General features: G+C 41.8%; 1 protein-coding gene across 5 annotated transcripts in view; it reads right to left on the reverse strand.

The window, feature by feature from the left end:
- cabin1 (calcineurin binding protein 1) overlaps positions 1-17,738 on the reverse strand; it is a 37,862-nt gene that overhangs the window by 3,542 nt on the left and 16,582 nt on the right. For 4 of the 5 annotated variants that reach the window (XM_026186472.1, XM_026186471.1, XM_026186470.1 and 1 more), the window contains 6 exons: positions 15,957-16,070; positions 8,588-8,751; positions 8,405-8,501; positions 7,609-8,295; positions 4,980-5,054; positions 1,076-1,337 (listed from right to left, as the gene is read on the reverse strand). In XM_026186472.1, the coding sequence (XP_026042257.1) occupies positions 1,076-1,337; positions 4,980-5,054; positions 7,609-8,295; positions 8,405-8,501; positions 8,588-8,751; positions 15,957-16,070 (1,399 nt within the window). The remainder of the gene's footprint in view (positions 1-1,075; positions 1,338-4,979; positions 5,055-7,608; positions 8,296-8,404; positions 8,502-8,587; positions 8,752-15,956; positions 16,071-17,738) is intronic. The other variant, XM_026186469.1, reaches the window with a different exon arrangement.

Raw genomic sequence — 17,738 nt, forward strand, 5'->3', positions numbered from 1 at the left:
AGAAGTGTAATACCCGGTATTCTGAGACTTAATGCAGCTTTATTAGTCAAACATAAAAAACCCTAAAAAACTACTAAACTGCAAGTTGCCTTTGTCTTTTTATATTTCCGTTATTGCGTTCATGGTTAAGAAAATATAACTCCTACTGTGAGTTGGTTTGGCCACATGTGTTTTCTTCTCTGTACACAGACACACATGAAAGATTCACTGGTTCTAAGCTGCCTGCAGGTGTGAATGTGAGTGTGAATAATGGTCTTTCCTGTGACTGACTGGCAGCCTCCTTCACTACCGCCTGGTTAACAGCTAATGAATGATCAAATGTTTCATTCATGTCTGTCAATGCAACTTAAACATCCCTATGTGTATTCATTTTCTATGTATCCATGTCTGTTATTCTACCTGTGTAGTAACCCTGAGGGAGCTTGCCCCTTGAAAATAAAAGGTTCGTTTAAACTACCTTTCTGTGTCTTAAGAGTAGAAACAGGTAAGAAAGGCAAAAGAAAACAAAAAAAACCCAAAACTTCGTCAACAACATCATGACCGTCGTCAAATGTCGTCAAATGATTATTCTAACTAACTGATGCTAAATCTACTGACCACAAAGAAAAGGTTCACACACTGAATTTGCATACTACAGATTCAAGCTCTCAGCCTTTAGAAATGTCAGTTCTACTCATCCTAAAAACCTAAAGAGGAAAGAATGACATGTTTTGATAGCAAACACGAGATAAGCTGAATATTCATTATGAGATCTGCGGTGATTAAGCCAAAGCCTTCGAGGAGCTCACGTAGGCACACAGAGTCACAATCTGGAGGATGTGAATTTCTCAAACTCTTGTTGGTGGACTGACAAAACCCAAAAGGCAAAACATAACCAGGCCAGAGCTTGCTGTTATGTAACTGAGCTGCTGAAACCCACAGGCGCCCTCTGCTGGTCACATGGACACTGTAGTATCATTAGAAACTGGAGCTCCACTTAAAGCAGCAGAATTTAATGGCAAAACTGCATTGATTTTTGTCTGCAGAATCAGAGGACGTCGCAACATTTGATGTGTGTGGGAGGAGGCCGCTGTACCTGTCTGTGGCAGGAAGGCCATGGCTGCAGAAGAGTGGCTGGCTCCTCTCCTGTGCTGTGGCTGATCGTGGAAGCTTGAGGTCTGAGGTCTGGGCAGCTTGCTCAGGGGCTCGTACACCACCTTGGCTTGGCTGTCCTGGGTGGACAGCGGGTGGCAGGTGGAGTGGCTGACCAGGACGGGCGTCTGTAGGGAGGCGGGGAAGAAGAGGTCTCGTTGCTCCTTTGTGTACTTAGGTGTGGTCGGGGCATCGCTCGAAGCCTGCTGAAGACAGAAAAAAAAAAAAAAAAAGACAAAGCAGCATTCATGAGGAGGTGTGACTGACCTTGGCTAACCACCCCCTGCACCGGCAGACTTCTGAGTACTGTACATCCTCCCCCCTTGAGACAGAACTGCTGCGAGACTCAGAGAAGCAGAGTCGATATTTCTGCACTTTTCAAACACACATCAGCCGTGCTAGTTTTGCCTCTTTCACACAACAAGTAATGAATCCTTTACAGAGTTTCGATGCCGCTCCTCGGGGTTTCACGGGCTGGCAGCACTTGCCCGCTGGACTGTGTGTTGGGTTATGGTGAGCTCAGATCTGAGCCACTTTGGTGGATGTCCTTTTGAGGACCACTTATAAACACAAGAGCTGCACAAACAACCTATGACAACAGCCGCCCTGCTCCCACAGCCGCTGTCATGGCAACACAGAGGAGCACAGTTAAAAGGAATGAATACACCTTCTCCTCTAGTTTTTATATCTAAATGGATAAAAAGTTGGATGAAAAACAGCTTTTCTAAGCACATGACACACAAGATGCTCGGTCTATTGTGCAAACCGAGCCAAAATGTGAGACATTCAGGAATGAATTCATTTCATATTGACTAGAAGGCTACACCGACATGTACAGCATTAATTATGCAGGGATGGAAAAGAGGCAAATATGACTTCATACTTGCAAAAGAATCTGTCAAAGCTAAACTGCATCTGCTACAGCTCTGTTAAGACATCTAGGGTCATAGTATATATTCTGTCATGACAAGTGGCCTTTGACAGATATAGTACGTTAGCTCAAGAAAATTTGGCAATAACAGAGCTCTCGTCCCAGTTCTCCCTGGGTGTCTGCAGGGAGATGAAGTCAAATTGTGCTCGGCTTCACAGCTGCGTGCAGTGAAGCTTCCCATGGGATTCACACAGCAGAGAACAGGCAAAATTAAACAAGCAGAGTAGCCTTCCCAAAGCTTGGAGAGCAAAAGATCCTCCAGCCCAACGCAGAGCAGCACAGTAGCTTAAAGCAAGCAGCAGCTCCGTAGCCGGCTTTGATGATTCATATCTCATGAATTAAACATCCCCAATAGAGACACCAACAAGTCAGCTGGACTGTGCGCTTAGAAAAACATTAGATTGCAGCACGTAGCATGAAGCCAGTATTCAGGGTTGAGCGTTCCCGTGTGGTCGAAGTCCAACAATGAACCGAAAGACTGTTCTCTGTCATCACAGATCGGGCTGTCGATCAGATTAGAGCCGCGGCAGATCTTTCCAACACAGAGGAAACAAACTTTTTCCATTAAACTGCCCTCCAAAAATGAAGCAATACTGGCATTTCACTGTGAAGCAAACAAAACGTATTTACTGAAGTAAACCCATAATGTTCCAGCTCAAATACAGGAGTGTTTTTAATAAAATACCTCCACCAATTCAGTGTTATCCTTATTTAACTTATCCTGGGCTTTTGTATAGCCCCTCAGTTCACATTCACCAGTTGACAGCAAATTGTATGGACTCCTCCAGTGAAAACAAGACAGAGGACAACACAGCTGATTTTCCAGCTCAGCACTCAAAGGACTCCCTCTCCCTCCCCCTCTATTTGTGGGGGCTTGAAGGAAATGTGTGAATCTGCAAGCGACAGGGAAAAAAAAAAAAAAATTCCTCAAGCTACGATCTACATTACCCACCACATACAAATGTAAGCAAATGCAAACCACGACAGGTATTGGTGCCACAATAATTACACATTAACAGCAGTTAGATAAGACTACAGAATGAGCTTTGATGTAGAAAAGCACCCTCCGTTTGTCACATCCTGGGCATGCAAGGACACTCACCAGTGCATACAGGCCACCTATCAGAGTAATCCACTGATTTTCCTGGCTCACAATGGGCCTTTGGGCAGATGACTATGCACATAGTAAAGGCAATACGTCTGTATTAGCTTATATGGGAAAAAATCTGAGAAGGTGGTTAAAAAAATAAATTACAATGCTGGTGATTTTCCTTTGGCTCTGGCAGTCAGGCGGCATGACTGTGTCTTGTTAAGAATCCATGTATGAGCTGTTAAGTATTAGTCATCCAATATAAATGATCATGATGAAATAAAGTGGTCAAATTTAAATTCTTTTTGAGTGTGGATGCATCTGGGTTTAGGCTTCTGCAACCGTAATAATGGCATTATTTAGACATCATTTCAATTTTCTCACATTTAAATTATTCTAAACTGAAATACATAAGTCAGCATACAGTCCCCGAAGTGAGCTAAAGGCTCTTTACAGCGTTTTTTCTACTCCTGGCTCTGTGTGATGTCAGCGAAATTGAATTTCTGTGGCATGCTGTTTATGAAGTGCAGCAAATCAGAAATAAAAATGTCTTAAAGGGACATTGGTCTTAAAGGGAGAGGATCCCTAGTTAAAGACAGATGGTGAACTGAGGTGGCTGCACAAAGGCCCAGTATAAGTTAAATAAGGAATTCACTTCTTTATGCACATTATAATTAGCCTCTTTAAGGTAAAAAGAAGATAAACAAAATAATGTGAAATTAAATACATGTAGATAAAAACAAAAATATAATTTACTGCTACTAATTAACAACTGTAGTTTTTACACATGGCGTCTTCCAGCTCTCTGCAATCATCTATGAGTCAAGCGTCGCGTGGAAAGTAGACAAACGAATAAAAAGACCAAGATGAACAAAAGGAATCATGCAGAAAATAAGATGGTGCGATCACTGAACTGGGGAAAAAAAAAACACAGATTTATTTTGCTTACAACTGTGGTACACATGAGCCTGAAGTTCAGGGAACATCACCGTGACAACAGGATGTGGGCAGAGAGACCCTTGATGACTGTGTGGGCAGGAGGAGGGATGAGAGGGGGGGGGGGGGGAGAGAGACACTGAACCAGAGTGAGGCAGAGCAAGTAATGATTCGATGAGGAATCCGTGTACTGGAGACAAAACTGAGATAACGTGCTTAGGCACTAGCTGATTGTCTGCGATTACACAAATACTAAGTATTTACTCATTTCTTTCACTTTATCTTAAAAAATGAAAGACATCATATGCATATTGCCTGTGCAAATAAACAACCTGAATATCAGTGTCACGCTGAAAATGATGACAAGTTTGGCAGCGACTGAGTGAGGCTGAAGGGACAACAGGGAGCATTCACACCACGCTTTGGGCTATATTTAGCACTGGCAGGCAGGAGCAGGTTAGACTTGAAGTCTGGGAATTACCAAGTTAGTCATCACTTTAGCACATTTTACTACAGATGCTGCACACTTAACCCCACACATAACACAGAACATATATTATAACAAGTGCTATTATGAGCTAAATCAGCAGACATGTAACACTAGAATTAAACTTCCTGGATTCGCCAGATGGGTGAGCTAGACGATTGTAGTTTATAAGACATTTCTGGTGTCCTGTTAATTTGTTTTGAAACAAAACCTTAAAATTTGTGTTTTGCTATGCAACGCACATCCCAGGATCTTAATTTTTTGCATCATCTTTTATAATGAAGGAATAGACCCATAGTTAAGCACGTGCTACAGGGAGCTACACCACAAGGATGAGGGAAAATGTGAAGGTGTGGGTGTAGCAGAAAGGTGGCAGATGAACATGCTGAGTTACAAAGGTTTACCTGTCTTTGGGCAGAAGTGGCCAACTGTATCTGACAGAACTTCACAGCCTGGTCCAGAGCCACATCCTCATCAACCTGAGACAGGAGAAAAGGCAGAATAAGGATTTTCGAGCAGAGGAACGCAGTGTATCTACAGATAATCAGATTCCACGATGTCAACTTGTTCACATACGTTTCCGTGCAGTATAAATACAGAAGCAATGATTATAGCACCACAAATTCATCAGATTTCTGAAGTGACCTGTCCTGAGAAACATACAGTGTTAATTAATCCTCATACACCAACGCCAAACCGACAACAACTTAATCTGATTCTGAGCCAGCACGATTTTTTCTCTCCTCAGCTTTCGCATCTGATCATTAGCACAAGTAAAGAAAGGCGTAGTTCAGCTGGTGGATGTGTGGGAGTTGGCAAGTTTAGCTAGAGAACAACACCGCACACTCGAAGCTGGAGTAGGCAGCCAGGTTTTGGCATCTTCGGGGACACAAATTGGATAATAACCTTTCAGCATATTGTAACTCAAGTACTCTGAGAAAGATCTAGAATCTACCACTGATTGTTTTCAGGTTTTAGAAAATTAAACCCCGATTGGAGAATTTAGGCAATCACAGGTCTTTGTTGTCCAAATGTTTTCCAGTTTATAGGCATGTGTTAAAGGTCCTCCGTGACTGCGAGACATAGTTGTCTGTATGAGTTAAGCATACAACTTCCACCCAGAGGAGTGGGCGTAAGGCCTGTGAGAGGACAAATATTTAGGGGGACTTTATTTTTCCTCTATCGAATTTTTGTCTGTGGCAGCTTTAACAGCTGCGTGAGCATGTTTACAGCGACGTTCGCTGTCTGCAGCAATTCAGGGACCCCCAAAGGGAGGGAATTTACAGCATCCTCAATCGAGTTTTCAAACTGCTTATTGTAGAAACAGATTGAGTCAAGCTTCAACATGTCACAGAGGACAGCCCTCTGCTTTCATCTGTAGCTCTCTGCAAACTCTTTACTTGTTGAACTTCCTCCCCACAAACACACAAGGATGCATGTGTGTGCATGCTTATTTGCCAGTTAGAACTTCTCAAAAATCCCTTGCAAACTCCCCCCCCCAATAAAAAAACCCACAAAAAAGCCCAAAAAATATCTGACAGGTATGGAGGACCAACGCCACTTTCTAGAGAACTGTAATGGCATCATTAACAGACAGTGTTTGTAAACAATTGAGCATTTGAACAAATTCTGAACCAACGCAATGTTCACATGATGATGCGCATTTGAGGATCTTTTTTGAGGTAGTAATGAGCAACCAGTATTCTCTACTCGTCAAGCTGAAATACTTTGATGGCAGGAAATGCTCAATCTACATACACACTTAGTGGGTTTTTGTTTTAACACCTCAGCAGAGAGGTTAGAGACTGAAAAATGTCTTGAGTGTGATATGCAGCACTGCTGACATAAACAAAAATGAAAAAAAAAATCAAAAGGTACAGATTTAAAATATAACCATGTGCAGGTGTGTTTTGGGGGGGAAAAAAGAAAAGAGAAAACAAAGCATTTGCAGTTTGTGTAAGTAGGTACACAACCACAAGATGGCTTTGGAAAATGTCCAGGCTTATTAATTGCGTGATTTGGTGACAGGAAACATGTTGCGCCTGGCTCTGGCTTTTAGGTACGGCTCTGAGAAAATTATTCTCTAAGCTGTTTCTTAAAAAGCACAGGAAAAAGAATCTTGCTGCAAAGCTAAGCGCCCAGAAAAACCAAGCAAACGATGCAGACAGTAAACCACTCCATTCAATTTTTTATCTCATTCTTGCTGTATTTTCAAAGTTTATATTTTTCCAATGGAAACCACATGGCTATTCTATTTTAACTATCTTAACATAATTCATTAAAAGAAGCTTTCTGTTTCTAGAAATATCCTACAAAGTTTCCATTTCTGTGTATGCACTTTGTCACGGCACACTTTGCATCAGTTGTGCTGGCAGTGTAAAAACAATCTTTCATTATCAATTATACTTTGATGGCAAAAACTAGCCGGGGCTGACATGAGAAAACAATTTGCTTTTCAGTGCAGAACCTGATATCAATATATATCAATGTGAAAAGTTAAGAGGCCAATCACAGGAATTCATAAAGTGAAATGTAGTGATAAATTTCACTGTATCTTTAAATCAGCAGTGACTGAGCCAAAGTGGTTTTTGCATGCTTTAGAGGTGGATATATATATCATGAGAGAGAGAGAGAGACAAGCGAAAGAGAGAAAATATGGCTATTCCTATTTAAAAATACCAAACTACATTTAGAGTCAGCAATCTATTTTAGAAATAACAGCAAAAGGACGGGACACACCGAGGTTGAATTTGGGTTACTCAGAGTAAAAACAACCGCACCTTGAGCTGTATTTGCTGCAGAGCTCGAAAACTCAAAGTGGGAAAGTCCCTGATTGTCAATAGGAGTACTGTTACTAATTCAGTTAGAAAAGGGGTTTCCCGAGTCCAAATTATTTTAGGAGGATTCTCATTAAGAATGTATGACTTTGCAAAATATCATAAAAAAAAAATGCAGTGCGGTTATTGCAACAATAATGTTACCTATATGTGCACAGTGAAGACATGTGGTGTGGCACATCTGCAAGAGGTTTACCTGTTTTATGAGCATATAAGTCTCTGACATTATCTTTTCAATGCGCCCCAGGTCGTAGGTCATGACTTTCTGGCCTTGTTGCCACACTCTGTAGGCATCAAGCAGGAGGGTTTTTCCAGACTCTACATCCTCTAGAAGTTTCCTCTTCCTGTTTGGCTTTCGTAGTAACCCCTGATCAGTCCCACTCGCTGCCACGGTGATTTTGGGTGCTGAGGCTTGAAGCTGCTGCTGTCTGGAACTGATACTTAGCTCCTCCAGGGAAAGTTCTGGTGTCCGGCTGATGTCAGTGACTTTCTGCTGAGGCTCAGTGCCACTCACTGAGGTCTCAGCCTGTGTTTGGGTGCCCTGAGAATCTGTGGCATTAGAGGGTTTCCTCCAGTGGCAGATGTCCAGGTCCATGGGTTCTGCAGGCCCTGCTTTATGCCCCTCATTCCCAGGAGTCTCTGCCTTCCCAGGGTAGCCCTCCTGAACCTTACTCCCTTTATCTATTGACGGTAGTGGTGATGGGGTGAGTTGCGCCTGGGAGGCTTCTCTTGGACCTGGATCAGTAGCACAGGCGCCCTCTGTGAGTCCAGGCTTCTTAGGCACGGTGTGTTTGCTGTCATCTGAACTGGGCTTGTTGGATGTGTCTGTTGTGGTCATCTCCCCCATGGAGGGCGCAGGCGCTTTCTGAAGCTGCTCAGACACCTGAAAAAGAACAGAACCTGTCAAAACATGAAGTGGGTGCATGCCAGATGTGTAAAACACTGAGTGGCTCTCGGCCGTGCATGTGCACAGTGGGCTGTAGTAGTCTTACCCCAGTGAGACTGTTCAGATTGTCCTCCAGGACTTTTACAGTTAGGAAAAATGCTCTCTTGGCCAAAACCTGGCGATCAACATCCCGTAAATACTTCCTTCAGAAAGAAGGAATAGAGATGTCATGGAACGAATAAAAGACATATGACAGAATTAACATCATCACACAGAACGTGGTGCTTACTTTCCCTGGTCAGGGGTTCTCTGCAGCATAAAAGAGACTTTCAGCAGAGTATCGTGATCCTTGAGCTGAGACAGCACCTCCAGCAAGAGGACAATGGATCGGTTCATATGAGATGCAAAACTACCCGGGCGATCAATCTCATCTACTGGAATACGCCAGATGCCCTGGACAAGACAAGGAGAAAACAAAGGAAAATGCACAGTTAGGTTTGACTATTTTACTCATCATTGTTGCTAGCAGTTGGAGTAGGAACAGTCAAAAGAGACAGTGCAGTTACCCAAGAGTATTTCAAACTTCCCAGTGAAGCCAAATGATCTCCAGCAGCTCAAACAAAAGTTACCGCTCAATATTCCAAAAGTCCAATTTGTAAAATTCTGAAAGTTTGTGTTTTTATAAATGCTCTCTGCTGCTATTCTAAGTTCTCAGAGGCATGTGGAGGGCATGACACAACGGAAACAATTAACGGGGACATGTGGAAAAGCTGAAAGGAAAGAAGGTAGTGGGGAAAGCAAGAAAAATTAATGTGACTGAAACACATGGCTTTCAAAGAAGAAAGCCCTAATGAGGGGATGGAAAGGCTGCAGGAGAGATCTAGCGGTCTAGCTTGCCATGTAGGAGATATTAAGAGAGAGGGGGGCTTTCTCTCTGGGTGCACATGATGGGCAGTCTCATTAGTGCTCAGTTCTGTCCAAGCAATGAAACAGACCAACAGACTAGCTGCCAACAAACAACGTCCTCTTCCCCCCCCTTCTTTTTTGTTTTTTTAAATGGAGCACTCCACCTTTTCAGTGAGCACATGTCCACTCAGCAGGTAAACTGAGGAGAGGATCTGCACTCTGAAGCTACTGATGCGAGTGCAGATGGTGGCCTAGGCAGCACACAGGCTTCAGTCGCAAAGCACATGGCACATAGTACAGTTACAGACTCTGTGTGTGTGTGTGTGTGTGTGTGTGTGTGTGTGAGAGAGAGACAAATAAAGATGACCATATCAGGATGGAACAAAAACAAATGAGATGGCTCTATCAGCTGCTGGAGGCATGGGGAGCATGGCGCTCCTCCTAACAGACCGCTCCAGATTGTCAGATGACATTTTCAAATCCACCGGAGAGGAACAAAGCAGGAGAGATAAACCTATCAAAACAAAATCCATGCTTGAAGATGCACCTAGAGCCTTTTAACCTAGAAAATTAAATGAAATGCAAATGAATCCCAGAAAACCTGATACATGTTGTTTTTAAGCATTCCTAATTTCTGTTAGTATTTTTGTTGTACATAGGAATCTTTTTGTACTGTTTTTTAAGCAACTTTTGTGATGATAATTAAAAAAAACCCCAAAAAAACAGAGGTCAGGAAAGAAATCCCACGAACATTGCTCAAATGTCTGCACAAAGACAAGAAGATTTATTTATGATGTCATGCGACGCAATCAGGCCAGGCTTGGGAAGGTTTTTAACCTTTCAATAAGCCTCCAACATTTCATGGAGAAGAGTTGTTCTTTACAGTAGCATCCAACCTCAGCAAATCTGTTTAGGGAAGCAGAGCCATGGGTTTACACAGATTATGAAGCAGCACAGCATCTAAAGCAGATTTGTAAGACTTTAACTGCAATAATTTTAAGCATCTTTTTTCCCCCTTTTTGCTGCAGAAAATATGAACACTGCTTGATATCTGGAGCTTAAGCCCAGACGTGGCCAGTAGATCACGTAAGAATCAGGCAAGTGGTAAGACGCACAGCAGACAAACTCATACTTTAGATGTGTTTTTCCAATTAAATAATAAGCTGGTTAAAAGGGAAAAGCAGAAAAAAGGCAAAAAAAACAGCTATTGGACTTTACAGTTATACTGAACTGGGGAATTCTTTGTTTGCAAGCCAAATTAAAAAAAAACTGGCTGTCTTATCTACTTCATCTTCTCATGTGTAAACATGCCGTGGACAAGGAAAGGCATGAAAAAAGAAAGTAAAAAGGCAGGAAAGTTGCACAAATTAAGCGTTGCTGTGTCTTAAAGCAACGCTATCCCATGTTACATCAACTACAGTTTCACTATAACCAACTACAACTTTAGATTGTACGATTTTGAGGGGTGGGGGGGATCCAAGATGGCTGGTCTCCTGCTAAAGCCATGAGCATTTGGCAGGTTGTTGGTGTAATTTTATATCTTCCTAAATTCTTCTCTGCATTAGTCCTGACATGCAGAAATCTGAAGAATCTAAAGAATAAAAGACTCCAGGAGTGTCCTTTACAGTTCTGTGCAATCTAACAGAAACATCACAGATTTAAAAACAGCTCTACTCCAAGGTACAGCTACTATAAACACAAATTTGCGTTCGATTTTGAAAAGAAAAAAAAAAGTCAGAAGGAACGAGAGGAGGCAACTCACCATCACCAAAGAAAGCTACTCCACGACGCCTGTGTTAGTATTCTTTTGGACAGTTTCCTGTTGGTGGTGGCAGCACCAGCAGTGCCTCCACCCTGAAAGAGGCTCACGCTCTCAGAGCCAGGGGTGGGCTGCATTTGGGTGCTAGGGCAGCAAGAGCTGCAGAAGAGGAGAAGAGGGAAGCACAGCTGCACATGGCAGAACAGGAAAAGAGAAAGAGAATGGCAAGAGGAGAGACTGTGCCGGAGTCTATAAGCTCAGTACGCCACTGACAGTAGAGCTGACTCGTTCTTCTCCTGATTTCAAACCCTGCCATCTCAAAACAAAAACACCCACGCACTCCATCTCCGCTTTCCCCCTGACCCCAGCCTGCTGGAGTTCTCCCCCCCCCCCTCCCCTTCTCTCACTCACTCTCTCTCTCACTCTACACAGCATACATCCAATCCTCGTAGGTCTACGCCAGCCAATTGGAGGCTGGTGGAGAAACTCCCGCCCATTAGTGCACACCCACACAATACACACAAACAGGGGAGTGCCAGAGAGAGAGAGAGAGTAATGAGGAAGCAGAGCAATAGAGTGAGGAGTTGAGTAGAGTGAAAAAGAGCCAGGGGGAGGGGTAGAGCGTGATCAGCCTGAAGACAGAGCAACAGGAAAAGAACAAAAGAACATAAACTGGCTGAAAAATGAATTCAGTGCTACCTCATCTGTGTAGTGTGATGCATCAAGAGGATGACAAACCAATAGTGAGAAAGGAAAGGCAAAACTAGCAGAAAAAAAAAGTCCCTCAAGGTTTGTGTAAGTAAAGCCCTCCCCCCGCAATCAGCCACACAAAACAGTGTGAAGAACGGTGCTGCCTGAACAGATTGTGTTGTGTACACATATTTCCTCAGTCAGCCAGCAGCACAGCAACAGCAGCCCTCACCTTCTTGTTTTCCTCTCCTTTAACTCTGGTCGTCTCTCTCCAGCTGGCCACCAAAAACATACTAAGGAAACACACCTTGTTTTTCCCGCTTCCTGTTGTGAGTGTAAAAAGAAGTGCTGAAAAATATCGAGCTCACTCAATTACAGAGCAGGAGAAGGCAATGAAAAACAGACTTGCAGCCAGAGTTAACCCTCCAACATGCAAATCCAAATATCAACTTGTACAAAATGAATTCATTGGGCCAACACGCCTCCTCTAAGAGAGGCAGAAAAAAAAAAACACACAACAAGGTTCTCCTAAGTGAGGCTCCACCTACAGCACGCTGCACAGCTGAACACACAAATGTTTGAGTCATACGTCAACTGACTCAACTGTGTTACCCTATAATATAACAAGACAGCGAAGCTCACCCATAAACAAAGTTAGTTTCAAGTGGTTGAATTAAACGTGAATGCTCACTCGACACACACGCACAAAAAAGGGTATCATTTCAAAACATGACAGAAGCGGAGTTATGTCTGTCTGAAATATAGCAACAAGCACGCCCATTTTCTCTGGAGCTACGTGAGTGGGTGGAAGAATATTCAAGTAAGATGAGTGCGTGTGTGTGGCGGGGGAAGGAAGGAGGTGGTAAATGTGCCTGAGTGAATACTCAGGGACTCCTCACGACTACTCAACAGTAGTCTTGTAGCTAAAGCCGCCTGCTGTTACAACAGCATTACAAGAAATATCATTACAACTCAGTTTTCTCACTCTGTAAACCACTGTGGAAATAATGGCTACAATAATCCCACTACATGCCTGTAATGACGACACTGAAACCAAACAGGGTGATTTGGAAATTCAGAAAAATCAGTATGTGATGTTGATGTTACATCACATTATCTGTATAGTTTAAAGGGCTGAAATACGATATACTGAATCCTGTTACTAATGAGTCTTTGGTGGCAGCCGAGTCTGAGTTTATAACATGCTCACTGGATTATAAACATGTGACATCACTTGGGTCATAAATAACAAATTGCAGACTAAAGAGGAAACATTTCTGCTTTGTATGAAGTGTGACAATACACACATCAATAATGTAAAGCTAAATTATATATTGGTATCTGCTACCAAGTTTAATCATTATTCAACAAAAACATATAGTATGTTATACTCCTTGTTTGAATGAAGCTTCCGAGCAATGCGTTTGGGCTAATAATATTTTCAAACCCAATAAAACTGACATGGGACTTAGTCAAAACAAAGTGTACGTGTTGCTCCCTTAAAACCAAACTGCATTTTACATCTATTCCCTGCATCTGAAAAGCCAAACATTTTAAAAATTAGTTTAATTTAATTTATACAGCGCCAGCAACACCAGTCGTCCCAAGGCTTTTTATATTGTAAAGTAAAGACTCTACAGTAATACAGAGAAAACCCCAACAATCAAACGACATTCTCTGAGCAAGCACTTGGCGACAGTGGGAAGGAAAAACTTCCTTTTAACAGGAAGAAACCTCCACTCCCTGAGCCTGGTTCTGCTGAGGAGAAGAGTAAAAGAGCCAGAGATGAATAATTAATGATTAAATGCAGAGTGGTGTATAAACACAGAGGTGAGGTGAGTTAGTGCATCATGGGAATCCCCCATCAGTCTAGGTCTATTGCAGAATAACTAAGGGAGGATTCAGGGTCACCTGATCCAGCTCTAACTGTAAGCTTTAACAAATGGAAAGCTTTAAGCCTCATCTTAAAAGTAGGGTGTTCATCTCCCAAATCCAAACTGGGAGCTGAAGAGGGGCCTGAAAGCTCAATGCTCTGCCTCCCATTCTACTTTTCAATATCCTAGGAACCACAAGTAAAGCTGTAGCCTGAGAGAAGTGCTCTGTTAAAAATAAATGAATAAATAAAAGAGAATCTGTCTAGACAGACATTTATGCTTCTTATGTATGCTTCCTTCTGCAGATGGATGTGCTTTATTAATGTGTTTTGCTTCTTCTTTTCTTTCTATCACAATTACTTTAATGTCATAATCACATCCCACCTTATACTGGTTCACTTGTGCTGACAACCACACTGATAAATTATGCAGCATAACTTCATCTGGATCATTTCTTTACAGCAGTATGTAGGTTACTTTGTGCAGTTAATGTAACCCTGCCAATGCGAGAGGGAAAAGTAGGGCATCATGACCTACATTAGGGAACTTAGTATTCACCAACAGGCTCAATGAGGTGTGTACTCAGCTGAGAGTCAAGTCTCTTTGACATCAAGAGGCGCCACGCATCATGCCACATGTTTGATGTAATCACACTAGCACATCAGACCTGCTGCAGATGAAGACATGAGTTGAACACACAGAGAATATTTAAGAAAAAGTCACACTAAGTGATTAGTTTGTCTCAAATGCAGCTGTTGACTGTCTGCTGAAAATTACTCACCTAAAGGTATAGTTTTCCTGAACGGTTCAAATCCACTTCAAGCCAGCAAATCTGTGTGCGCCTAAACTTAAAGACTAGGGGAAAACAGGCATTTCTCATTCATATTTAGAAAGGTTTAGATTGTCTTATGGCAGATACAGAGTGCTTGGTTCAAAGTGAACAGTAAAGCTCCAACAGTTGGTATGCTAGGGTGGCAGGTTTGCCTACAGAAGGGGCTCTGAAACAACCCAGTGGGAGCCAAAGAGCAGCAAAGCTTTCCTCTAGCTCAGACCTGGCCCTCATCGTTTCCAGTCAGTTAACATTCTGTAGCCGACATTTGACTCTACAGCCCACACAACCAATTATGTCCAAAATAAGGTTCACTGCTAAAACGTGCCTGACAACTGAATGATACAAGGTGCTGACATGATGTAACATTCTGTTTGTATTATCTGGCATGTTAGTGAGAGTCTTTACGCTTTGACAAATCACACAAAGAGCAAATAAAAAAGTAACCTTTTTTCTGCACATGCTGAGAAGGCATAGTATGTGCTTCAAGTGAAAAGAGGTAAACAGACTGACATGCAGAACAGATGACAGATTCTGACAGTAATCTCCTCCTCTGGTACCCAACAGAGGTCTCATAATTCTGAAAGGCAGATAATGCAGTGATGGCCCACTGTGTGACTCAGATTATAGTAGTGCTTGTCTTTAGTGATCCATATATAGGGCTGATTTTTGTGAATCCAATTGATTCGTGTGTGTAAACCTAACTATGGAATGCCAATTATTCACAGCAAGCTGCACAGATCACCGAGTCCCAAATGATCTGAACACTTAATGTCAATAAATGTTCTTACGTTCTTATGCTGAGGCTAAACTTTATACAGATGAGACAACAACCACCTGGGTATGCATGCAAGTAATTTGGGATCTCTTATGTGACATGATTCTTGACTCGTTTTTGGAGCAAGTCTTACGTGGCCACAACAAGAACTGCAGTTTTTTGCACTTCTGTGTTTTCAGTTCCAGAGGCTGCTGCTTGTTTTAATGGCATAATAATAACCCTCTTATAAAACATGCTCACATTCAGCAAAAGACAACAACTAAATGCCAAGTGTTCAAAATGGAGTATTAGTGGTAGATATGGCCATTGTTTGTATATAATCTACAGCTACACACAGGTGCTACAGTCTGAAAAGCATCTTGGAGAAGTCTGTTTCGTATTTCTCTGATGTGTTTATAGCACTCAAGTTTTTCCTTTTCATTTGTAAATATTGTAAAAGATAATGACTGTAAATTTTGTGGGTTGTTCAAAATTTTAGGTTATATTTATTAGAATACGATGTGGAATATTCACTAAATTAATTTCGGCATGCTTGTACAGTCATAACCCGGCCCCATTATTTATGCAATATTGGCCTTGATAGCCATGACTCACGTAAAATATTTTAACTTTAAAATAAAATAAAAAAGTCTTTGGTGCAAATGCTTGATGGTTGGCAATATATCGAGTGATGAAATGGCTGTTCAAAAACACATTAAACATGTAGTGGCTTAATGACATATTAAAGGAGGAAGTGTGTGTGTGTGTGTGTGTGTGTGTGTGTGTGTGTGTGTGTGTGTGTGTGTGTGTGTGTGTGTGTGTGTTTAGTGAACTCTGACTTACATTGAACAGGTTTGTCTTGTTTCTTTCACAGAAAAGTCCTTGTGCTGGCATGTGCTTCAGCTGTTGCCATGGGACACTGCTTCCTAGCAACACATCTCTAGCCCACTGTAGGTTCTGTGTCGGGAAAAAAGCAACAACATACATTCGAATGTACAACATTTATCTGTTTTTTTTTTAAATATATATATACACACACACACACACACACACACACACACACGCACACACACATACATATCGTTAGCTTCATAGCATAAGTGCCTAAGTCATTGGACTTAGTCCAATGACTTAGGCACTTATGCTATGAAGCTAACGATATATGAATAACGCATGAAAAACATTTGCAATGTAAACATCTTTTCATATCGAGATGACTCACAAACTAAGCAGTGCCTAACCAGTGCCCTGTTGAAAACAAGATTGGAAACCACCACCACTTCATGCTACCTGTCACAATCCCACTGCCCATAGCATAAAATTAACAGGCTTCCCCTCTTTCCAAGTTTGAAATGTGAGAATAAAAATGACCAGCCAATGTAAATGGAACAGAGGCTTTTAATACTCAGTGTGTCACGTTGTGGAGGTGTCTAAGCAACCTGTGGCAACAGCACCAAGTGACTGTCATCCACTCAGTGCCGGGGTACATTTGCTTTCCTCCATGTTAAACCTCAAGGAAACCTTACCAACGGTTTCCTTGAGCCTAATACTAACTAGGTAAGCCTCAATCAAAAGTTATTGTACACTAAACTGAGTCTAATGGAAATTTCCTTTACTGAACTTGATTTCAGTGCTTGTTTAGACTACCGAGGTCAAATGAGGATATAGAAAACACCTAACACTTTACCACACCCAATTTACCTTTATTCAGTTTGGGGAAAGACTGTATTTATTTAAGAAAACAAAAACTAAAGTGGTAACAGAAGGTTGCCATCTCAAGTAAAGCTCATTGCAGTCTCCTTGTGCCAAACTGGCTGAGAGAGCACTGCGCACCACCCACACACACCTCTGCCCACAAAGCCTCATAGCCAACACAAGCTGTTTCAGCAGCTCATGTATCACTGCAGAGCTCACAGTCCCACAAGAAAACCAAAGAAAAACAAAGAAATGGAAAGCTCTGGAGTAATTACTATAGAAATACAGATAAATACATAAGTAATTGGAGAGGAACCTCATTTTTTCATTTTCATTTCATTTTAGTGTCATCTTTAATTACAGCTGTGTTGTCTGTGACATCTTTTCCTGAGTCCCACGTTTTCCCACAGGCTTACTGGACAAAGCAGCTTCACTTTCAAACCTGGTATGTTTTATTGACATTTCATGGTGTTGGCTTGAAATGCTGAAGTTGCATTCACTGATTTTCACAAGAACATGTTAAAACATGGTGTCTATTCAGGTGAAGGCAGCCATCCAAATGAAAAAAACAAAACAAGCCTATCAGTGACATGAGATGTCTTAGTAGAACCTGGAAGACCGCCAAAGATATAAAGACAACTAAGGCGCAGTTCTCTGTTACAAGACCAAATCAGGCACATTCTTGAAGAGGTAGTAGAATAATACTGAACAGTCAAAAGGACCCTAACCCTTTTATGAATGTAAATAGCACAAGGTTAACCTCAAGTTGTAAATAACTGTTAAAGATCAAGAAATTAACAGCCAAATTAGACTGGAATAATATTATTTTTGACAGATGAGACTAGATTATAGGATCAGAATGAGCAGAAGAAAAGAATATCTCCCTAGAGAAGGAACGGAAGGGCTCACGATTGAAATCACATGACAGTA

Source organism: Astatotilapia calliptera, chromosome 12, assembly GCF_900246225.1.
Source record: "Astatotilapia calliptera chromosome 12, fAstCal1.2, whole genome shotgun sequence".
Taxonomy (NCBI): domain Eukaryota; kingdom Metazoa; phylum Chordata; class Actinopteri; order Cichliformes; family Cichlidae; genus Astatotilapia; species Astatotilapia calliptera.